The sequence below is a fragment of the Rattus norvegicus genome, chromosome 5 (assembly GCF_036323735.1).
Source record: "Rattus norvegicus strain BN/NHsdMcwi chromosome 5, GRCr8, whole genome shotgun sequence".
Lineage (NCBI taxonomy): Eukaryota > Metazoa > Chordata > Mammalia > Rodentia > Muridae > Rattus > Rattus norvegicus.
In genome coordinates this window covers 116022360-116047316 of record NC_086023.1, presented here as the reverse complement: position 1 = coordinate 116047316, position 24957 = coordinate 116022360, and the positions used below count along the sequence as shown (strand labels likewise).

Here is a 24957-nt window from a genome sequence, read left to right as displayed (position 1 = left end):
AGGCAAAGATTAAAACAGAGACTGAAGGAACACCCATTCAGAGCCTGCCCCACATGTGGCCCATACATATACAGCCACCCAATTAGACAAGATGGATGAAGCAAAGAAGTGCAGACCGACAGGAGCCGGATGTAGATCGCTCCTGAGAGACACAGCCAGAATACAGCAAATACAGAGGCGAATGCCAGCAGCAAACCACTGAACTGAGAATAGGTCCCCTGTTGAAGGAATCAGAGAAAGAACTGGAAGAGCTTGAAGGGGCTCGAGACCCCAAAAGTACAACAATGCCAAGCAACCAGAGCTTCCAGGGACTAAGCCACTACCTAAAGACTATACATGGACTGACCCTGGACTCTGACCCCATAGGTAGCAATGAATATCCTAGTAAGAGCACCAGTGGAAGGGGAAGCCCTGGGTCCTGCTAAGACTGAACCCCCAGTGAACTAGTCTATGGGGGGAGGGCGGCAATGGGGGGAGGGTTGGGAGGGGAACACCCATAAGGAAGGGGAGGGGGGAGGGGGATGTTTGCCCGGAAACCGGGAAAGGGAATAACACTCGAAATGTATATAAGAAATACTCAAGTTATTAAAAAAAAAAGGAAAAAAAAAAAGAAAATAATCTCCATGCCTCTCTTTTATACTAAATGGATGATGCCTAAAAAAAGATGGATGGATGGATGGATGAATGGATGAATGGATGAATGGATGAATGGATGGATGGATGGATGGATAGATAGATAGAAGAATCGATAGATAAATTGATTGATAGATAAATGTAATTTTTTTTCTTGTTCTGTGCTTCCTACAGCAGACCTTCACAGAAATATCCTTGTCTTTAACAAGTGGCATTTGCTGTGTTCTCTGCCTTCACTAGACTAAAGAATGCTTCTGTTAGAGAATCTGCTTATTTATTGAAATTTGTGTCTTAAAGCCTTCTCTACACTGTAAAGAATACACTGTAGATAAACTTTCCTCTCCTATTCACTTATGCTAGTGAATTTATATAGTAGAAACTCCATTCCTGAAATGAACTTGAGTTAAGTACAGTAGCAGGGTAAAAAAATAAAGTCAAGAACATTTCCACAAACCAAGTTTTATTCATTCACAGGGAAATAAGAACCTATCAGTATGATTCCCATTGGTTACACACTTGACTGCCATCCCTGGCCACAGAGATATGAACCTGCTTACCTCTAACTATTGAAATATTTTTTTTAGTTTGTGAAGAAGTATGGAAATGTTATCAGTCTTGATTTGGGAATCATGTCTTCAGTGATCATAAGCAGCCTGCCTTTAATCAAAGAAGCCTTTTCTCACCTGGATGAAAACTTTATAAATCGCCCTATATTTCCTCTACAAAAACACATCTTTAATGATAATGGTAAGTCTTTTGTATGTTGTAAATATGTATTGTAATTTTTATGATATATTATGATATGAAATTAAAATTATGGGAGCAGGTAGGCTCCTAGCCAATGTTACAACTTGTTAAGATGAATAATTAATATCATTATCAAATAAAATCACAAAACAAAATTTCAAGTCAATTAATCTAACAAAACAGCATTTTAGATGCTAATTACTCTTTGAAATAATTCATTAATTAATTCTATATCAATTTACTCTGTTGTCTGCTATGAGGAGCACAGTGCTAGACATATGTCTTAGGGCTATTATTGATTGCTAGGATGAAATACTGTGTCCAAAACAACTTTGGAGGAAAATGCTTACTTGGATTATAATTCCATGCCATTGTCCAACCTCAGTATTGGACAATGGAAGTTAGGACAGGGACTCAAACAGGACAAGAACCTGGAGGCTGGAGTTAATACAGTGGCCATAGGGAAATATTGTTTATTGACTTGCTCCTTATGAGTTGTTCAACCTGATTTGTTATGAACTCCAGGACCACTACCCAGGGTTGGCCTTATCCACATTGTCTGGACCCTCCTACACTGAAAACAAATTAGGACAATGCCCTATAGGCTTGCCTCCAGCCCCTATCTTATGGAGGCATTTTCTCAACTGAAGCTTCCTCCTCTCCAATGAATTTAGTTTGTGCCAAGTCAACATAAAACCAGCATAGTATAATTGATTAACAGAAAGTAAAATATATTTTAAAATGTTCTTCTGTATTATCTCTATTGGATGAGAAAGACAATCAAGTAAATGCATTAATAAAATTATTAAGTTTTATAATTAAACCTGTATGAATGAAGAAGACTTTTATTAGAGATGCCTAATGTCCAAGGATTCTGAAAAACCTGAGTAAATGATATTCATTTAATGGCCCAAATAAATAATTAGTCAAGGGGATATAATATCCTTGAAAGGGCAAGAAGGACAGAGGTGTTGAGGAACTGAGAGGCATCTGGTGTGGCAAGCATGGTATTCAAAGGACATAATTAAATGCACAGGGACACTTCTGTGTGTGGTCAGAAAGAACACAGACAGTGTTTGCCAAAATGTTGATTTTCATTCCAACAGCTTGGAAAGCTTCTGAATGGTTTTGAACAGAGATCTTAGTATATCATGTCAAGGATGGATGAAAGATATTAGGAAACATATCATTATAGATATGAAAGGTGGAAGCTTGCACATTCCAGTAGCAAAACCAGACACATCCCTGATGAAAGCCAACAGGATATCATGTTCTACATGCTAGGAAAATAGGGTGCTGAGAGAACACCACCATGACTTTGATGGTTAAACTTAATTGTCAACTTAATTGCATTTGGAAGCAACTACAATCCAAGAATCTGGGTGCAGAAAAGAAATGAGGAATTTTGCTTCATTGAATCATTTGATGTGGGAAGATGCACCCTAAATCTGAATCATTTGAGATTCTAGAATCAGAAGGACTCACCTTAAATCTGGGCCACACCTTCTGATTGCAGCCCACACAAAGGAGCATGGGGAAAAGGAAGCTTTTGTCTTTTTCCTCCTTGCCCTCACTCTCACTGGCAAGTTCTACTATCCTGATGCTGAGGAATTCCTTCACTGGTGTTAGAACCTACATCTTTAGAATTCCAGTGAAGACTAGCTGAGACATCTAGCATCACAGACTGAACAATCATAGCATTATTGACCTTGAATCAGGAGACAGTGATTTTTAGACTAGCCTGTAAGCCACTCTAACAAATCCCCCTTTACGGTATCTAGATTCATTTTTATCAGTTCTAGTCCTTTAGAACTGTGAGTTACAACCTCTTTGGAGATGGAATGACACTTTCACAGGGGTCACCTAAGCCAATAAGAAATATCAAATATTTACATTATGATTCACAACAGTAGCAAAATTATAGTTATAATGTAGCTATGAAAATAATTTTATGGTTGTGGGTCACCATAACATGTGGAACTGCATTAAAGAGTCACTACATTAAGAAAGGTGCAGACCACTGCTTTAGAGAACCCCAACTAATACAGATTATGGTAACAGGAGTAGTTCCTGGGACTCAGCTTTACATAGATAACAATACTTATATTGTTGTGGGGTCCACTTAGACCCAACATAACTCATATGCTAGGTCAGTGAAGATGACAAAAAATTATTATAATTAAGCTACCACTTATCAATTGGGACCACAGAATAGACTTGGGAACTGAACTACATCCCTCTCCTCCATCCCCAACTCAATGTTACTGAGTTTTCAAGCTTGAAAACTACAAATATCTGTGCCAAGTTACAGACAGATACATTGTCCCACAAATCAGGGTTTAGGGATAGAGGATTCCTTAAGAGTGTGTCTTTCTAGTATACTTATCCTGTCCCCACTGCATGGATTATTCAACTGTGGCATGGAGTAGCCTAGCATTTATGTCCTACTTGCAAACCAGGAAGACAGTTACCCAGGGAGGGCTTGGAAATTTAAGCTTTATTTGACCCCTACTTGAAATGGAAATTTTATTCAAAATGACTTCAGTTTGGTTTCTTATTACACATATCTATGAAACAAAAATGTGAATACATCAAACACAAAGTGTTGGTTCTGGGGAGACCTACAATTGACCACCTTGATAGCTACCTAGTAACCATATTACCATGAAATTTTACTTTATCATTGTATCTTAATTTTTCCATCCATTGGAATGGGTCTAGCATATTTCGGTAGTAAGCCTTTAAATTTTCTAAGAATGTAAAATTAAAGAATATATTAGAAGTACTTACTAAACTGTGCAATGTTGCAAGCCACCAGGAGATGATAGATATTATATCCCTTGCTTTGTGACACTCTCTCTAGACAGCAGTCAAGTCCCTTATTGGCCCTTCTCCTTTACATTGCAAATGTGTCCTTATAGTTCATGAGATAATTTTAGAACAGATTGTCATAATGCTGAATCTCTTCTTTCCAGGATTGATCTTCTCCAGTGGCCAGACATGGAAGGAGCAAAGGAGGTTTGCCCTGATGACTCTGAGGAACTTTGGATTGGGAAAGAAGAGCTTAGAGCAGCGAATCCAGGAGGAGGCTCACCATCTTGTGGAGGCCATAGGAGAGGAGGAAGGTGGGAATTCACAGAGGAGCTGCAGGTGGCTGTGGGCCTTTCATTCATTGGATAGATTCCTACTAAATGTCTAAGTGCTTCTCCTGTGATCTGCACTGTGCTTGTCACTGAGGATTGAACAGTGACTACCTAGACATGTCCCTTCCCTAGGAGTTCTGCATCTAAGCACATAAAAGGGTCATTAAACAAATTGTTGAACTTAAAGTCTGGTTGTCAGTCTGACTTGCCAGAAATCAGGAGTCCTTGGCTCATGTCAGACCCCAGGTCGTATGCTCTGGCCATACCTTTTGACATGGTTCTCTAGGATGTTTTTCTGTCATGTGGAATTAACAAACCAGAACTTTGGAAGATGCATCTCTTTCTTCATTCACATCCAGGACAGCCTTTTGATCCTCACTTCAAGATCAACAATGCAGTTTCCAATATCATTTGCTCCATCACCTTTGGTGAAAGGTTTGAGTACCATGACAGTCAGTTTCAGGAGCTGCTGAAGTTACTGGATAAGGCCATGTACCTGGGTACTCCCATGATGATCCACGTAAGCATTCTGGCTGTCTTTATTTTAAGAGAAAATGGAATCTGTGCTGATTCTAGTACAGATAGGTTCGTTCTTTTTTGTTTCCAGGACTTTCAAAAACTAAAATATAACGTCTTCAAGTTGAGTTCGACACTAATTTATCTCAATTTTATCTGTTGATTTGGAAGTCCTAGAGAGGAAAACTTACTGTACAAAATGTTTCCCAGATATTAATGAAGTACCAACATTTACATGCTATCCACTTATGTCCAAGTGCCACTCTTTTCTAAGGCTACCCCTTCATAGCTCTCACTCAGACTCCAAGTATAAGTTCTTCCCGTCTGTCCACCTGTTTATATGCTCTTCCACGTAGCCCTTTGTCATTGTTCATTAATCTTTTCCCAGTGGTTAGACATTTGGTTGATTCTCAGTTAAAGTTGCCATTAATAGCACTGCTATGAGTATTTTAAATGTCCTTGTGAATAAATCTGCTAATCTTTCTTGAATTTTTATGTAGATATAGAACATGTTATCAAAAATTTGTTCCACTATTTACATGACAATTCCTTAAAGCTGTCAATATTGTAGTACCATAACATGTAGCCCTTTGGGGTTCAATCTTTACTCCTACATTGGTAGGCTCTATGTTCCCATATTTATCCATATTTAAATGTTCCTCTTAGAATTGCCTTCGCCATCTCTCAGATGGTCTGGTAGGCTCAGTTTTCATCATTTTATTCTAGAAGCTTGGTGTCTTTTTTTTTTCAAGATTCTATTTGTCAGTCTCTGTATTTAGCTTCTGTAGTATTTCTTGCTATTAGGTTTTAGTTCTATTACACTATAGTCTACTTGAATATGATAGATTATATTCTTCAGTTTATTTATTCTTTTGGATTTGGTAATGCTTAGATACTTTTATTTTACAGATAGTTCCATATACTACTAAGAACAAAGAATTTTCCATTTCACTTGGATGGAATACTTTCCAGATATCTATTGAGTTCATTTGATCAATGGTACAGTTTAGCTCTGAGTTTCTTCTCAGTACAGTTTCTCTGCCTGTTTATTCAGGATGACCTACACAGGCTTGGGAATGTAATGCTGACACCACCCATAATTATTGTACAAGGATCTATCTGAACTTCATGTTCATTCTTGCCCCAAATTTTGGTGCATATATATTTACAATTTTTCTCATTGAAAAGTAGTTCCTTTTATGAATAAGTAATGGCCTTCTTTATTTCCTCTAGCTAGTTTTCATTTAACTCCAGAATAGGCAATCCAGCCTGTCTTTGGTTTCTATTTGCTTCATGGAGGTTTTCCTTCTTTGACTTTCAATCTGTGGGTATCTTTTCTGTAATGTGTGTTTTATGGAGGTAATGCTATGTTGAATCTAGTTTTCTATCTAGTCAATCAGTCACTCTATGTCTATTTACTGATGAGCTAAGGCTATTAATATTTAAGGTTATTATGGAGAGGAGTTACTGGTTACGGTAATTTTGTCAGTTGTTCCATTTTTTTCCTGGATGTTTGGATTATTTAGATTTTACTTTCCCTTGATTAATAGAAAGGATTTGCTTGTCTCCTGCATTAGTCATGATGGATTCCCTCCTAGCCCTTCTTTATTCAATCCTTCTTGTAAATGTATTCTTTTCTGTGCTCTCATGAAGGAGACTTGTCTTTCTTCCTCTGTGTATAGCATCCTTCCATGTACCTTCTCTGGTGCTGTCTTGGTGGTCAGCGCTTGGCTTAGTCTGTATTCTTCTTGACAGGTCCATTATTCCTCATCAGTTTTAAAACAGACCTGAGCTAACTGTGTAGCACATGATTGGCAGTTCTTCACTTTCATGGTTCATCGGTTCATCCTAAGCATTTCCAGGTTTTGAGAGCTGCTGATCTGGAATCTGATGTTAGTTTCCTGTTTCAGGCTTTGTATGTCCTTCAGAATATTTCTATTAGAATGTAATTTTTAAATTTTAATTATGTGTCTGTGTGTGCATATGTGTACATGATAGTAAACATGAAGTCAAATGATACCTTTGAGAATCAATTCTGTTCTTTAGTTGTGGGATCCAGTGCTTGAACTTGTGTTGTCGGGCTTCTGTAGCAAACCTGCTGAGGCATCTCCTAGGGGACCCTTTAAAACATTAACTATTGCCACTGTCCTTTGACTTTTTATTTACCATGGAGATCTTCTTATCACGTCATGTCTATTTGGGCATCTAAATGCCTCTTATACTGCAGTGTCTTCTTGTTTCTTTGACTTGGGGAAACGTTTTGCTATGATTTCATTGAATGTGTTATTCATCCCTTTCCTTTTTAGCTCAGTTTCTGAAATAAGATCATGCATATTTCTGGGCATGGTCTCTTGATCATATCACAGTTCTTACACATTTCTACCTTAGTCATTGCTTACATTTTCATTACACTGTTGGACTGTAGGGTCCAGAGCAGTGTTGTCCCTTCTAGATCTTCTTTTGGCTGGAGACAGTTGCTAGGGTTTTCCATTGTGGCTTTGGGGTTTTATTTGTTTATTTGTTTGTTTGTTTCATATAATTTTTGATTCAAGTTTTAAATTCCCAACATTTCTGTTTGTTTGTGGTTTGTTTTTTTTATCAACTCTCAAATTTCCTTGCTCTATTTTCACCTGTTCTCTCCATTTTTCATCTTGATTGCTGCTTTTCTCTTCCTTTTCCCAGTTGCTTCCTTGCCGCTAACTTTCAGTTCTGGGGCCCACACTGGAGTCTGTGCCTGTGTCTGCCCCCTTCCTGACTCTGGTCATTTTGATCAGGAAATTCTTGGACACATTCTCCAACAATTAACTTGTTTCAGGGTGTTTGAATTGAGTTATGATTTTGGACGTGTCATATTGTCTTTTTTTCCTTTTATTTATTTGTTGTTATTTATTTATTTGTTGATTTCGTTCATGCATCTAGTGGTTGGGGTATCTCTTCTGGATTCTTTGAAATGATCTTTTTATTGATCAGCCTGTTCTTGAAGGCTAGTGCCACTTTGTGAGTGGAAACGAACTGCCCTAGTGGTGATACTAAACTCTACAGATTAAAAAATACACTTGAAAGTCAATGATATTTCCCTAACATATCATTGTTGAAATGATAATCTGAAGGCTGTTTTGCAATTCTCTCTGAAGATAAATTTAAGTTAAGTGTAGAAACAGCAAGTAAAATAAAGGAAGACCAGGAAAGGAAGAAAAGAAGAGAAGAGAAGCAAAATTCATGAATGAGGAAGTGTACAAAATGTTATGAAAGAGAAAAGCACCAGAGATTTTTAAAAGTGAGGGAGGAGGCATCATAAATATTTCTCAATAGTGAAAAGTTCCAAAGCTTAAATAAATGTAAGAAAAAAACCAAGAAGACTATATTTTAACTGTAGTTAACATTTAATTGTATTTAACTATAGAGAATAAAGTCATAAATGCAAGGGGAAGGCACAGGATATAAAAAATAATTTGTGAAAGAGAAATGTTATTGCCTTCAATTTTAAAAAAAACTTGATAAATAACATTAGATGAGTCCATGAAGGGAGTAAAAACTAAAATGTAACTTTAAAATATGTTGTCCACTTAAAAATTCTGCAAATGAAAAGAACAAAAAAGGAGGGACAAAAGGAAGAGAATCAATAAAGGTAACGCAACTGACTCCGTTGTGCTCTGGGTCATCAAAAACTGACGAGTGCTGCTTACGTGCAGAAGAGGCGACCGAGCCTGTGACTCCTGTCTTGGTTTTGGCTGGTGCTGTTGCTGAGTTTGTGCCGCAGCAAGCATCCCATCCCACATCTGCAGATTAGGCTTCGCCGCATCTCTTTTCCTTCCATGGCTAACAGGGGCCTCTGCTGGTCAAACTTGGCATTGCATTTTGTTTGTGATCAGGGCAAGACTTCCTAGATTATGAGACCTGGAGCCATTCTCAGGCGGGGTTGTGTCCCAAGTATGTGGAGAGTGTGGGAAGCAACCTATCTCCACACATTCAAGGCCTTCTGTACTGAATTCTGGAGGAATTCCCCTTTAGCTCGTGGACACCCCAGGCATGCCAGAGTTTCTGGGTTCTATAGCAACAAACAACATAAAGTTAGTTGCATAATTTGACCCAGCCCCTGGCCTCAGACTCAGAATTATCAAATTCCACGATAAATTTAAGTTGATAAGGTCAATTTGTAGCCACTGCATGTGGAACTATCTCCCCCTATGTGCTTCACAACCTGACCTCACTTCCTGCCACCGTCATCCTTTGGACCTTCTGTGTCTTTGATGACATTATGATCAAAATTAGGACAACTACTAAATGCTATACCGCACCGACACAGCTATAATGTCCTAAGTAGGAAGCAGTTGGACCGGTGAGAAGTGATTGGAGGCTGGTGCGTTTTCCATGGGAGGGGTGAAGCACCGACAGGGTGTGAAGGAAAGCGGGAGGCCACTGTGGAATCTGAAGAGGGAAAGTCAAAACTGTCTTGAAACATAGAAAGTGACTTTATGATCGCCTTCCTCTCCCCAATTAGCTCTACAACATGTTCCCATGGATAATCAAACATCTCCCAGGACAACACCAAACCTTGTTGGCTACCTGGGGAAAACTGAAATCATATATTGCTGATATCATTGAAAATCACCGCGAAGACTGGAACCCTGCTGAGCCGAGAGACTTCATTGATGCTTTTCTCAATGAAATGGCAAAGGTAGGAAGATATCACCTGTGTCTTTTTACTGGCTGAGTGGTAAGAGTGGTGTAGAATAGCTTCCAATTGATCCAGCAGCAGGCAACCTCAATGGTTGGATTTTACCATTCTAACCCCTTTATATCTTATTTCTCTCGTTCTAACCCTGGGGCCTCTCTGATAAGGATAACCTTTCCCCTGAAATTAATCATACCTACAGTTAGCAGGCAACCTGCAACTCCCCTCCTTTGTCTTTTTCCCGTATCTGAAGGAGATGTTCACAAAATAAAAGTAGTGAGAGAGAGACCCAACCGCCTGGTCAGGTGGGCACTCCTGAGGCTGCAGAGCGGAAGAGACCACCAACACTGCTCACCCCTGCCCACATCCCTGGCCCAAGAGGAAACTGTATAAGGCCTCTGGGCTCCGTGGGGGAGGGCCCAGGAGCGGCAGGACCCCTGCCACAGACACCGCCGGACCCTGAAGGAAACAGACCGGATAAACAGTTCTCTGCACCCAAATCCCGTGGGAGGGAGAGCTAAACCTTCAGAGAGGCAGACAGGCCTGGGAAACCAGAAGAGACTGCTCCCTGCACACACATCTCGGACGCCAGAGGAAAAAGCCAAAGACCATCTGGAACCCTGGTGCACTGAAGCTCCCGGAAGGGGCGGCACAGGTCTTCCTGGTTGCTGCCGCTGCAGAGAACCCCTGGGCAGCACCCCACGAGCAAACTTGAGCCTCGGGATCACAGGTAAGACCAAATTTTCTGCTGCAAGAAAGCTGCCTGGTGAGCTTGGGACACACGGAAGCAGAATTTCTCTAGAACCGGGCACGTTCTGTGTTTACCGGAAGTCCCACACCCGCGGATCCCGGCCCGCAGCAGCTCTCTGCTCCCAGACCCGGTGAGAGAGAGACCCAACCGCCTGGTCAGGTGGGCACTCCTGAGGCTGCAGAGCGGAAGAGACCACCAACACTGCTCACCCCTGCCCACATCCCTGGCCCAAGAGGAAACTATATAAGGCCTCTGGGCTCCCGTGGGGGAGGGCCCAGGAGCGGCAGGACCCCTGCCACAGACACCGCCGGACCCTGAAGGAAACAGACCGGATAAACAGTTCTCTGCACCCAAATCCCGTGGGAGGGAGAGCTAAACCTTCAGAGAGGCAGACAGGCCTGGGAAACCAGAAGAGACTGCTCCCTGCACACACATCTCGGACGCCAGAGGAAAAAGCCAAAGACCATCTGGAACCCTGGTGCACTGAAGCTCCCGGAAGGGGCGGCACAGGTCTTCCTGGTTGCTGCCGCTGCAGAGAGCCCCTGGACAGCACCCCACGAGCAAACCTGAGCCTCGGGACCACAGGTAAGACCAAATTTTCTGCTGCAAGAAAGCTGCCTGGTGAACTCAAGACACAGGCCCACAGGAACAGCTGAAGACCTGTAGAGAGGAAAAACTACACGGCCGAAAGCAGAACACTCTGTCCCCATAACTGACTGAAAGAGAGGAAAACAGGTCTACAGCACTCCTGACACACAGGCTTATAGGACAGTCTAGCCACTGTCAGAAATAGCAGAACAAAGTAACACTAGAGATAATCTGATGGCGAGAGGCAAGCGCAGGAACCCAAGCAACAGAAACCAAGACTACATGCCATCATCGGAGCCCAATTCTCCCACCAAAACAAACATGGAATATCCAAACACACCAGAAAAGCAAGATCTAGTTTCAAAATCATATTTGATCATGATGCTGGAGGACTTCAGGAAAGACCTGAACACACTTAGGGAAGCACAGGAAAACATTAATAAACAAGTAAAAGCCTACAGAGAGGAATCGCAAAAATCCCTGAAAGAATTCCAGGAAAACACAATCAAACAGTTGAAGGAATTAAAAATGGAAATAGAAGCAATCAAGAAAGAACACATGGAAACAACCCTGGATATAGAAAACCAAAAGAAGAGACAAGGAGCTGTAGATACAAGCTTCACCAACAGAATACAAGAGATGGAAGAGAGAATCTCAGGAGCAGAAGATTCCATAGAAATCATTGACTCAACTGTCAAAGATAATGTAAAGCGGAAAAAGCTACTGGTCCAAAACATACAGGAAATCCAGGACTCAATGAGAAGATCAAACCTAAGGATAATAGGTATAGAAGAGAGTGAAGACTCCCAGCTCAAAGGACCAGTAAATATCTTCAACAAAATCATAGAAGAAAACTTCCCTAACCTAAAAAAAGAGATACCCATAGACATACAGGAAGCCTACAGAACTCCAAATAGATTGGACCAGAAAAGAAACACCTCCCGTCACATAATTGTCAAAACACCAAACGCACAAAATAAAGAAAGAATATTAAAAGCAGTAAGGGAAAAAGGTCAAGTAACATATAAAGGGAGACCTATCAGAATCACACCAGACTTCTCGCCAGAAACTATGAAGGCCAGAAGATCCTGGACTGATGTTATACAGACCCTAAGAGAACACAAATGCCAGCCCAGATTACGGTATCCAGCAAAACTCTCAATTAACATTGATGGAGAAACCAAGATATTCCATGACAAAACCAAATTTACACAATATCTTTCTACAAATCCAGCACTACAAAGGATAATAAATGGTAAAGCCCAACATAAGGAGGCAAGCTATACCCTAGAAGAAGCAAGAAACTAATCGTCTTGGCAACAAAACAAAGAGAATGAAAGCACACAAACATAACCTCACATCAAATATGAATATAACGGGAAGCAATAATCACTATTCCTTAATATCTCTCAATATCAATGGCCTCAACTCCCCAATAAAAAGACATAGATTAACAAACTGGATACGCAACGAGGACCCTGCATTCTGCTGCCTACAGGAAACACACCTCAGAGACAAAGACAGACACTATCTCAGAGTGAAAGGCTGGAAAACAACTTTCCAAGCAAATGGTCAGAAGAAGCAAGCTGGAGTAGCCATTCTAATATCAAATAAAATCAATTTCCAACTAAAAGTCATCAAAAAAGATAAGGAAGGACACTTCATATTCATCAAAGGAAAAATCAACCAAGATGAACTCTCAATCCTAAATATCTATGCCCCAAATACAAGGTCACCTACATATGTAAAAGAAACCTTACTAAAGCTCAAAACACACATTGCACCTCACACAATAATAGTGGGAGATTTCAACACCCCACTCTCATCAATGGACAGATCATGGAAACAGAAATTAAACAGTGATGTAGACAGACTAAGAGAAGTCATGAGCCAAATGGACTTAACGGATATTTATAGAACATTCTATCCTAAAGCAAAAGGATATACCTTCTTCTCAGCTCCTCATGGTACTTTCTCCAAAATTGACCATATAATTGGTCAAAAAACGGGCCTCAACAGGTACAGAAAGATAGAAATAATCCCATGCGTGCTATCGGACCACCACGGCCTAAAACTGGTCTTCAATAACAATAAGGGAAGAATGCCCACATATACGTGGAAATTGAACAATGCTCTACTCAATGATAACCTGGTCAAGGAAGAAATAAAGAAAGAAATTAAAAACTTTTTAGAATTTAATGAAAATGAAGATACAACATACTCAAACTTATGGGACACAATGAAAGCTGTGCTAAGAGGAAAACTCATAGCGCTGAGTGCCTGCAGAAAGAAACAGGAAAGAGCATATGTCAGCAGCTTGACAGCACACCTAAAAGCTCTAGAACAAAAAGAAGCAAATACACCCAGGAGGAGTAGAAGGCAGGAAATAATCAAACTCAGAGCTGAAATCAACCAAGTAGAAACAAAAAGGACCATAGAAAGAATCAACAGAACCAAAAGTTGGTTCTTTGAGAAAATCAACAAGATAGATAAACCCTTAGCCAGACTAACGAGAGGACACAGAGAGTGTGTCCAAATTAACAAAATCAGAAATGAAAAGGGAGACATAACTACAGATTCGGAGGAAATTCAAAAAATCATCAGATCTTACTATAAAAACCTATATTCAACAAAATTTGAAAATCTTCAGGAAATGGACAATTTCCTAGACAGATACCAGGTATCGAAGTTAAATCAGGAACAGATAAACCAGTTAAACAACCCCATAACTCCTAAGGAAATAGAAGCAGTCATTAAAGGTCTCCCAACCAAAAAGAGCCCAGGTCCAGACGGGTTTAGTGCAGAATTCTATCAAACCTTCATAGAAGACCTCATACCAATATTATCCAAACTATTCCACAAAATGGAAACAGATGGAGCCCTACCGAATTCCTTCTATGAAGCCACAATTACTCTTATACCTAAACCACACAAAGACACAACAAAGAAAGAGAACTTCAGACCAATTTCCCTTATGAATATCGACGCAAAAATACTCAATAAAATTCTGGCAAACCGAATTCAAGAGCACATCAAAACAATCATCCACCATGATCAAGTAGGCTTCATCCCAGGCATGCAGGGATGGTTTAATATACGGAAAACCATCAACGTGATCCATTATATAAACAAACTGAAAGAACAGAACCACATGATCATTTCATTAGATGCTGAGAAAGCATTTGACAAAATTCAACACCCCTTCATGATAAAAGTCCTGGAAAGAATAGGAATTCAAGGCCCATACCTAAACATAGTAAAAGCCATATACAGCAAACCAGTTGCTAACATTAAACTAAATGGAGAGAAACTTGAAGGAATCCCACTAAAATCAGGGACTAGACAAGGCTGCCCACTCTCTCCCTACTTATTCAATATAGTTCTTGAAGTTCTAGCCAGAGCAATCAGACAACAAAAGGAGATCAAAGGGATACAGATCGGAAAAGAAGAGGTCAAAATATCACTATTTGCAGATGACATGATAGTATATTTAAGTGATCCCAAAAGTTCCACCAGAGAACTACTAAAGCTGATAAACAACTTCAGCAAAGTGGCTGGGTATAAAATTAACTCAAATAAATCAGTTGCCTTCCTCTATACAAAAGAGAAACAAGCCGAGAAAGAAATTAGGGAAACGACACCCTTCATAATAGACCCAAATAATATAAAGTACCTCGGTGTGACTTTAACCAAGCAAGTAAAAGATCTGTACAATAAGAACTTCAAGACACTGAGGAAAGAAATTGAAGAAGACCTCAGAAGATGGAAAGATCTCCCATGCTCATGGATTGGCAGGATTAATATGGTAAAAATGGCCATTTTACCAAAAGCAATCTACAGATTCAATGCAATCCCCATCAAAATACCAATCCAATTCTTCAAAGAGTTAGACAGAACAATTTGCAAATTCATCTGGAATAACAAAAAACCCAGGATAGCTAAAGCTATCCTCAACAATAAAAGGACTTCAGGGGGAATCACTATCCCTGAACTCAAGCAGTATTACAGAGCAATAGTGATAAAAACTGCATGGTATTGGTACAGAGACAGACAGATAGACCAATGGAATAGAATTGAAGACCCAGAAATGAACCCACACACCTATGGTCACTTGATTTTTGACAAAGGAGCCAAAACCATCCAATGGAAAAAAGATAGCATTTTCAGCAAATGGTGCTGGTTCAACTGGAGGGCAACATGTAGAAGAATGCAGATCGATCCATCCTTATCACCCTGTACAAAGCTTAAGTCCAAGTGGATCAAGGACCTCCACATCAAACCAGACACACTCAAACTAATAGAAGAAAAACTAGGGAAGCATCTGGAACACATGGGCACTGGAAAAAATTTCCTGAACAAAACACCAATGGCTTATGCTCTAAGATCAAGAATCGACAAATGGGATCTCATAAAACTGCAAAGCTTCTGTAAGGCAAAGGACACTGTGGTTAGGACAAAACGGCAACCAACAGATTGGGAAAAGATCTTTACCAATCCTACAACAGATAGAGGCCTTATTTCCAAAATATACAAAGAACTCAAGAAGTTAGACCGCAGGGAAACAAATAACCCTATTAAAAAATGGGGTTCAGAGCTAAACAAATAATTCACAGCTGAGGAATGCCGAATGGCTGAGAAACACCTAAAGAAATGTTCAACATCTTTAGTCATAAGGGAAATGCAAATCAAAACAACCCTGAGATTTCACCTCACACCAGTGCGATTGGCTAAGATCAAAAACTCAGGTGACAGCAGATGCTGGCGAGGATGTGGAGAAAGAGGAACACTCCTCCATTGTTGGTGGGATTGCAGACTGGTAAAACCATTCTGGAAATCAGTCTGGAGGTTCCTCAGAAAATTGGACATTGAACTGCCTGAGGATCCAGCTATACCTCTCTTGGGCATATACCCAAAAGATGCCTCAACATATAAAAGAGACACGTGCTCCACTATGTTCATCGCAGCCTTATTTATAATAGCCAGAAAATGGAAAGAACCCAGATGCCCTTCAACAGAGGAATGGATACAGAAAATGTGGTACATCTACACAATGGAATATTACTCAGCTATCAAAAACAACGAGTTTATGAAATTCGTAGGCAAATGGTTGGAACTGGAAAATATCATCCTGAGTGAGCTAACCCAATCACAGAAAGACATACATGGTATGCACTCATTGATAAGTGGCTATTAGCCCAAATGCTTGAATTACCCTAGATCCCTAGAACAAACGAAACTCAAGACGGATGATCAAAATGTGAATGCTTCACTCCTTCTTTAAATGAGGAAAAAGAATACCCTTGGCAGGGAAGGGAGAGGCAAAGATTAAAACAGAGACTGAAGGAACACCCATTCAGAGCCTGCCCCACATGTGGCCCATACATATACAGCCACCCAATTAGACAAGATGGATGAAGCAAAGAAGTGCAGACCGACAGGAGCCGGATGTAGATCGCTCCTGAGAGACACAGCCAGAATACAGCAAATATAGAGGCGAATGCCAGCAGCAAACCACTGAACTGAGAATAGGTCCCCTATTGAAGGAATCAGAGAAAGAACTGGAAGAGCTTGAAGGGGCTCGAGACCCCAAAAGTACAACAATGCCAAGCAACCAGAGCTTCCAGGGACTAAGCCACTACCTAAAGACTATACATGGACTGACCCTGGACTCTGACCCCATAGGTAGCAATGAATATCCTAGTAAGAGCACCAGTGGAAGGGGAAGCCCTGGGTCCTGCTAAGACTGAACCCCCAGTGAACTAGTCTATGGGGGGAGGGCGGCAATGGGGGGAGGGTTGGGAGGGGAACACCCATAAGGAAGGGGAGGGGGGAGGGGGATGTTTGCCCGGAAACCGGGAAAGGGAATAACATTCGAAATGTATATAAGAAATACTCAAGTTAATAAAAAAAAAAAATAAAAGTAGTAGTTAAATTTCAGAACTTTATTTTGTTATGAGTTGATCCAAAGCTGAACCCCCCCTTTGTAACAGACAAACGTCAGCTGAGAGGTAAAGTTGACCCATTTATTTCTAGGTGAGGAATCTATCATTCCACGATCTCCATATCATCACTAGTCTATAATATACAAAGGCAAGAAGACACTGAGAAAACATCAGTTAATTTTGAATCCCCGTGCCAACAATATGTGGCAGCAAATTAAAGCAAAACTGTAATCTGGCTGGCTTTCAGAAGATTTTCATCTAAAGCGCCAAATGCAAAGGAGCTAAATTGTGGGCCGAAGGGTGTGGGGTAGGTTTTCACAGCACAGTGGGTCAGGAAGCAGAAACAAGGAGGAGGACATGGGTTTGCTGTAACTTGTAGTTACCCCCTTCCTCATGGATGTCTAGTTCCTTCAGTAAGACATTATATTCCTATTTCTAAGAACTTTCCAAATACTGTCAGTGCAAGGAACCAAGTATTTAACACATGAGCCTGTGGAGGAATATCTTGAATTTAAGACATACTGTAAAATGTAAGCCTTCGACTCTAGTAGGCCTTTGGTTGATATCATTGAATCTGTCATAGAAGCTCCAACTCACTGCATAACAGGCTGTTCCTTTGCTTAGCACACAGTGGTAAATATTTTATTTATTTAACTTATTTATTTGTTTATTCATTTTAACATCTTCTCTGTTATTTTATCTCCTGGCATAATATTGGTAGAAGCCATATTGTACACCCAGGAGAAGAGGCAAATCACTTACTCTGTGAAGTACAGATGTGAGACCATCAACATTGTGAGCATACTAAGAAATCGATCCTTCCAGAGGGAGTGATTAAAAGCAGAGTTGTTTTCATAAAGAACAATTGATGGGATCGGTGATGTTTTAACTTTGCAAGCTGATGAAGATTGGAGAATAAATGAACACAGAAATTTTATTTTAATTTTTCTGTATGAACAAAGTCACCTGTTAAATATTGGCTTTGAGCCTGTTGTCGTCCCCACAAATGATAATAGTGTATTAAGATTGTGTGTCATTCTTATTGTATAGCCTGACATATAAATGTAGCAAGGATATGAAGTGAGTACACTAGGCTACACAGATATTTGATGATATGGCGGACACTGGAAGCCAAATCAAATAAGCTTTCTTAATATGTTCTCTTTCCACTGTGCAAAAAAAAAAAGTTCAGTAATAAGAATGGTTGGTTTGATTTTCAAAGGAATCATCACTCTGACTTAATCCAGTTCATTTCTCCTGGTGAGGACCAGTGTTCTGAGATGATCACAAATCCTCTAAATAAACAAACGCACACTGTCTTTTCCAGTACCCAGACAAGACGACTACAAGTTTCAATGAAGAAAACCTCATCTGCAGCACCCTGGACCTCTTCCTTGCTGGGACAGAGACAACATCCACGACACTGCGCTGGGCTGTGCTCTACATGGCCCTCTACCCAGAAGTCCAAGGTGAGCATGTGCTTACTGTGTCTAATCAAAGCAGAATGGGGCCAGAAGATGTAGAGCGTGATGGAGTGACTGAGGAGCAATGAGACAACATTTGGGAAGGGCCCATCTTGCACACGTTCCACTAGGACTATGATTGTTCCAAGAGTACAAATATTACAGTCTGTACCTTCAACAGTATTGGAGGCTAGGCGAGAAGAGTGAAGTCAATTTACATTGCGGTAGGTTCCAGCAAGAATGACATTTCCACACGGCATTCACCCATCCCTTCCTCCCTCTGAAGCAATCCTTCCCGTTTTGGGTACTGTCCTAGTTCTTTATTCTGTATCTGATGTCTTGTGATATGCACCTTTCTGGCAGGCTCGGGATCTGCCCATCTCTGCCTCACAAGTAGTAGTCAGATAACAAGCAAGCACAGATTACCACATCTTACATTTGTTCTGTGACTCCAACTCATGTTCTGTGTGTGCGTGGCAGCCAATTTACTAAGTTACATACAAACGCTTGTAATATATTTCTCATATATATACCGTATCAATATTATCCAAATACATATGGGCTACTACTTAAAATGTCTTGCTTGCTTGCTTAAAGTACATTTTGAGAAAACTTGAGGCCTATTTAATTATGATTCTGACTTGCCTTCTAAAACAAAGATTCCAGGATATTAAGCAATAGTTTATTTTAGCTGTTTTACCAATAGTTTATCGCTAAAAGCTCTTAAAACACACTCACACACCTCACACACACACACACACACACACACACACACACATATATATATACAGAGAAAGAGAGAGAGAGAGAGAGAGAGAGAGAGAGAGAGAGAGAGTGAGTCAGGCTGGACCATGTAAAGTTCCTAGAGTTCCAAATCCTTTTTGCCTTATGGCTGTGTTGAGCTCAGCTGAGGACCAGCAGACTGTACAGTGGCTCTCATGAAGACAGCCTTTGCACCCTCAGGAAGGAAACTGAGAAAAGGACCAGACATTGTCTCTATAAGCCTTGTTCCAAGAGTAAAACTTTACATCTATTTTGTTTTACTTGCAAAGCTCTGTCACATGTACTCATTCTACACTGCTTCTTATAGAATCTAAGAAATAACATTTTTAGCTAGAAGACCAGATACTGTTATGAGCTTAGCCATGGAGATCCTGATTATTCAGTTCAGAATATATGAAAACTCATGTTTATGCTGTGGGCTTGAAAAAAGCTATAGAATTTGCAGTTTTCTAAACTAGGCTTTTAAGAGGTAGAGAACTTTTATTTCCTCACAATCAGGATGCTGGGTGAAATAAAAGCAAGGAAAATTTGGGAGACAATGTTTTAAAATTTTTTATTGGTTATTTTGTTTATTTACATTTCAAATATTATCCCCCTTCCCAGTTTCCCCTCCAACCCCCCCCATTTTACCCCCTTCCCCTGCCTCCACGAGGATGCTCCCCAACCCACTCCTGCCCCACCACCCTAGCATTACCCTACACAAGGGCATTGAGCCTTCATAGGACCAAGGGCTCCCATTGATGCCAGACAATGCCATCCTCTGCTACATATACAGCTGGAGCCATGGGTCCTTCCATGTGTACTCTTTGGTTGGTGATTTAATCCCTGGGAGCTCTGGTGGTCTGTTTGGTTGGTACTGTTGTTCTTCCAATGAGGTTATAAACCTCTTCAGCTCCTTCAGTCCTTCCCCTCATTTTTATATATTTAGAAGAAAGCATTAAAATTTACCATCCCCATTTCCTTGAAGAAAAAGTACAGGCTGAAATTGACCAAGTGATTGGCCAGGAGAAGCATCCCAGCCTGGCTGACAGAGACTCTATGCCCTACACCAATGCTGTTGTCCATGAAATTCAGAGAATGGGCAATATTGTCCCTCTGAATGTTCCCAGAGAAGTGGCTGTTGATACTACACTGGCTGGATTCCATCTGCCGAAAGTAAGTAGGCTCAGGCATGTCCAACAGACCTGTGTGTGAGTGTGTGTGTGTGTGTGTGTGTGTGTGTGTGTGTGTGTGTGTGTGTGTTCCATACATTGTCTTGAGCCTTTGTTACTTTCCCTAGGGATCTGTGGTTATGACCAACTTGACTGCATTGCATATGGACCCAAAAGAGTGGGCCACCCCAGATGTGTTCAACCCAGAGCACTTTTTGGAGAATGGACAGTTTAAGAAGAGAGACTCTTTCCTGCCATTCTCAATGGGTGAGTGGTGATTCACTGGAAAGAGCTCAGAGCTCCGTCTCATCCCTTCCCTCTCTCATGGCATCCTTTCAGATAAGCCTGCCTACAACGACTCCATTTTGCAGCATGCCCATCCACACACTGCCAATCCTTTCTTGCTTTTGAGGAAGAGTTCAGCTTCCCTTGTTCTTTTTTATGCAACACTGAAAACAGAGTCCCAATCCCTACCAGAAAGCTGGACACCTGCCATTGTGTAGACATTTTGAGTGTCACAAGTTCTTTTTAAGTGATGTCTTGTTACAGGAAAGAGAGATGAGTATTAATAGGTTTTAATCTATTAGGTTTTAGCTGTCATTCACTTAAGTGAATTTGCCTCTGTCCTATGAATATGTCCCAAATAGTTCTGATTTTTTTTTTAAAACTGAAAACCCCTTTGTTAAATATATTTAGTTCATTCCCCTGCTACACCACCCTACAAGCATAAAAGAAAATTCAATGATGGCTCTTGCTCCCTTGTGTTTTCCACCAGGAAAGTTATTGTAGTAGTAGTAGTAGTAGTAGTAGTAGTAGTAGTAGTCATTTTAATAGTAGTTGTAGTGTGAAATCAATAACCATACATTATAGTATATTATAAATATTGGCTTATATTGCTATATGTCTTTTAATTTTGCAATTTCTTACTTCAATCTTCCATAAATATGTTCTAAGCATATATTATCTGCCAAATATTTACCCTGAGAGACATGAAAGTAACAAGTTAGAAGATGAGGCAGAGGTGCTCCTTGGGCCATGTGTCCCACTGCAGCCTTTCCGGTTGAAATTAGCAGACACAGACCTAGCCAGATGTGCAGCAGCTGGAGCTCAATGTCCACCAGATGTTCTCAAATTTAAGCTTGTCTTTCCTAACACTGCCTCCAGAAGGTGACTGAACACTGCACAGAAGTCACACTGGAATGCTTGACAAGGTCAACAAGTTTGCTTGATTATCTGGGGCAGTGCCACTTCTCATAAACCCAAGGCTCTGCAAAAGAGAAGCCTGAATTTGCTTCTTGCTAGTCTGGATCCAGAGCTAGTATTTCTCAGTGCTGGGCTGCACTGGAGCTGTCTGGCTGGACAGATCTCATCTCTTTGCCTTTTCACCTATCCCTTTATTCCCTGCTGGGAGCAATCTGCATTTGGTGCTGAGTAGGTCTTTGCTGCTCATGGAGGCAGTGAGTGGCAATCTCCACTTTCTTTGCAGGGTGAAGTTCTGTCAGAGCAGAGACTCTAGAAGGGATGCTAAGCAGCTTGTGCTCTATGAGAGGACGGCACCTGTTTAGGGGACAGAATTAGCATGCAAGGCATTGTGCTGTCAGGGAAAAACTGAAGACTTCTGGATGCCCTCCCAGGACTCTGTAGGAGGATTGCTGGTTGTTGTCAGTTTGACAACCATAACTTAGGTCCTCTTATCTTGGCATCTAAATCCTTGGAAAGGATGATAGTCAAGTTTAGATGTGCACTTATTAAATGGCAGGCATGCCTGTGTGTAGAGTTAAGCAGGAATCTGACTCCACAGACAGGAGACATATTAAATGAATGCAGAGAGACCAAGCATTCTGTTTCTAGTAGTCAGGTATGGATAGAAAGACCCAATTAACAAACTAGAACCACTGCAAGGCCAGCCTCTTGTTAGGTTTTCTTGTTATTGCTGATACCTGCTTAAATTTTGGAATCTTACTTCATTCTCTAACATTTGTTTTATTTTATTTTACATATGTAGGTATATTTCTCTGTACATACATGTACATACATATACATACATGTGCTGTGTGGTGGTGCCCATGAAGGCCAAAAGGGGGCATTGACTCTCTTAGACTCAGAGTAGCAGGTATCTGTGAGCCTCCTGATGTAGGTGCTGAGATTTGAGCTCCAATCCTCTGATAGAGCAGTAAATAGCCTTAATCATTACCTGTCTCTTCCTTGTAAGGGTTGCATAGCATTCCATGATTTTGCTGCACAGCCATTGCATGATATATCACTTGTGTTTCTTAAATGAATTTGAAAAGCCTTGAGACTAGGCACACATTCTCCAGCCAGCTTAGGCCTCTCACTTCTATTGTCCTACAGGAAGACATTTGACCTATGATTCTGAAGTTTCATATTCAGTGGAACGTTCCACATTTAGTCACTACAACAAAAATCTACACACACAGTCCAGGGTGCGTTCAGGATTTGCAGGAATCAAAACTCAAAAAACACCAGTCCCTGAAGGTACCAAGGCTAGCTGAGAAAGTACCTCATCTTCTGTTTTCTCTCCTGCAGGAAAGCGAGCTTGCCTTGGAGAACAATTGGCCAGGTCTGAGCTCTTTATTTTCTTCACGGCTCTCATGCAAAAATTTACCTTCAAGCCGCCAACCAATGAGAAGCTGAGTCTGAAGTTCAGATTAGGCATCACCATTTCTCCAGTCAGCCACCGCATCTGCGCTGTCCCTAGACTGTGATGTTGGAGAAGAAAAGGAGAACAGGAAGAACTGAAGAACTCACTGAGCCACTGCCGTGAAGGGAGAGAAAGAAGGTGACTGGGAAAGCTGGAAAGAATTAGACTAAAGTCAGTGGACCATATTCTGGACTACTGAGACCTCCAAATTGGTTGAGGATAAATAACTTATGTGCTCAATGATAAATCTTTTCATCTACAAGTTGCAAAGAAAATAATGGTTCTTCCTGTGAAAAGTGCTTGTAAATATGAAATGGTGATACACCAACAGCATAGAAATCATTGTCATGTCATAAAATTATACCTTCAATTTGCTTCCTGCTTACTTCACAAATGTGCACTTGCTTCTAGATGTTAAATTGGTTCCTTTGGTAGTGGTACAGAGATCTCTCTTCTACCTCATAGCCCATGGCAGCCTGCTGAGCACAGAACTTCTGATAAACAACTCTGGAAGGTTGTGGTACGGAGCCATTTTCCTGGCCATAAGCGGAGTCTCCAAAACTAAAGGCATCAGAAGGCAGTCGCCTTTTCAAGTTAATGATGTTCATGCCCAAGATGAGACCAAAGTTTACTTGTACAAAAAGCATGCTTCTGTGCACAAAGTAAAAAGCTTGGCATGATTCTAATACACTCTAATACAGTTCAATCCGATAAATTTGTGGTGTGGACAGAATGAGTCATTTATCAGTTATTGACTCATGAGTGGTGACAGAAATCCTCGATCATGGTTGTGTCTGTTGGAACAAATAAAATTCAGAACTGAGAAATCTTTCTACCTTAGGACTCCATAAGGAAACAAGACAAGGTTTTTCTACCTTCCCTCTATCTGCCACATGGTGTTACTTGAAACATCTGTCTATTCATCCCTGTTAGACAGTGCACATCAGACCATGGAAAGTCCAGCTTAGTGATACAAGAATTTTATTGGGGCTATGAAAAAGAACATAGACAGTTCCAAGTCATTGGAACCAAAACGTTCCCTGCTTGATGTACAGTCAGCTGTACAACTGAAGCATTTCTTCTCCATTCCCAATCCCAGAAACTGTTTACTGCTTATATAACGTGATGAGTGAAGCTGGTAGGCCTTCTCACTTCCCTGAGGCAGCATCAATAGCTCTCCCTAGGGTATCATTGCTGTGGTGAAAGAGCATGACCCTTTGGGTTGTGAACTGCTTGGTCAGAAGGAAGTGAAACCATTTTGAGAAAGATTAGGAAGTGCGATTTTGTAGAAGTAACTATGTCCTTACTGGAGGAAAAGTGTCACTGGGGGTGGGTTTTTGAAACCTCAAAGCCAGGCCTAGTGTTTGTATATCTTTCTGCCTGTGGATCAGGAGGCTAAACTCTCAGACACACCTCTAGCACCTAGCACTGCCTGTGGCATGGCCTGCCACCACACTTCCCACCATGGTGATAATAGATTAACTCTCCAAAGCTGTAAGAGAAGCCCCAACTAAATGCTTTCCTTTACCAGAGTTATCTTAGTCATGGTATCTCTTCATAGCAAGAAAACTGTAAGACAAGGGGGAAAAACACTAAGACTGTGTTCCAAGTCGTAGTCTATTTAAGGAAGCCAAGGCAGGAACTGAGTCAAGGGCTAATGCAAAGGCTGTGGAGGGTTGCACTTTACTGGCTTGTTCCTCCTGACTTGTTCAGCCAGCTTCCTTGTGAACCCAGGACCACCAACACAGGGTAACACCACCCATAAGGAGATGGGTCCTCCTTCGTCAATTACTAATTAAGAAAAGACTTGACTTGCCACAGCCTGATCTTATGGAAACATTTTCTCAATCATGATTCCCTCCTCTCAGATGATTCTAACTTGTGTTGTTGGCATAAAAGTCAA

At 40.8% G+C, this 24957-nt stretch overlaps 1 protein-coding gene across 1 annotated transcript; it reads left to right on the top strand.

The window, feature by feature from the left end:
• Window positions 1-1154: 1154 nt before the first annotated feature.
• LOC100912642 (cytochrome P450 2J3-like) lies at window positions 1155-23769 on the top strand. The gene is made up of 8 exons (XM_008763958.4): window positions 1155-1380; window positions 4356-4505; window positions 4883-5043; window positions 9541-9717; window positions 18323-18464; window positions 20209-20396; window positions 20521-20659; window positions 22940-23769. Exons 1-8 carry the CDS (start codon window positions 1263-1265, stop codon window positions 23116-23118), a joined length of 1254 nt encoding a protein of 417 aa, XP_008762180.2. The 5' UTR covers window positions 1155-1262; the 3' UTR covers window positions 23119-23769.
• The last annotated feature ends 1188 nt before the right edge of the window (window positions 23770-24957 follow it).

Coding starts and splice junctions, on each gene's coding strand:
- LOC100912642 (XM_008763958.4), top strand. CDS start 1,263: ATGTCTTCAGTGATCATAAGCAGCCTGCCTTTAATCAAAGAAGCCTTT. Junction 1,381..4,355: donor ACACATCTTTAATGATAATG/GTAAGTCTTTTG, acceptor TCTTCTTTCCAG/GATTGATCTTCTCCAGTGGC. Junction 9,718..18,322: donor TTCTCAATGAAATGGCAAAG/GTAGGAAGATAT, acceptor TGTCTTTTCCAG/TACCCAGACAAGACGACTAC.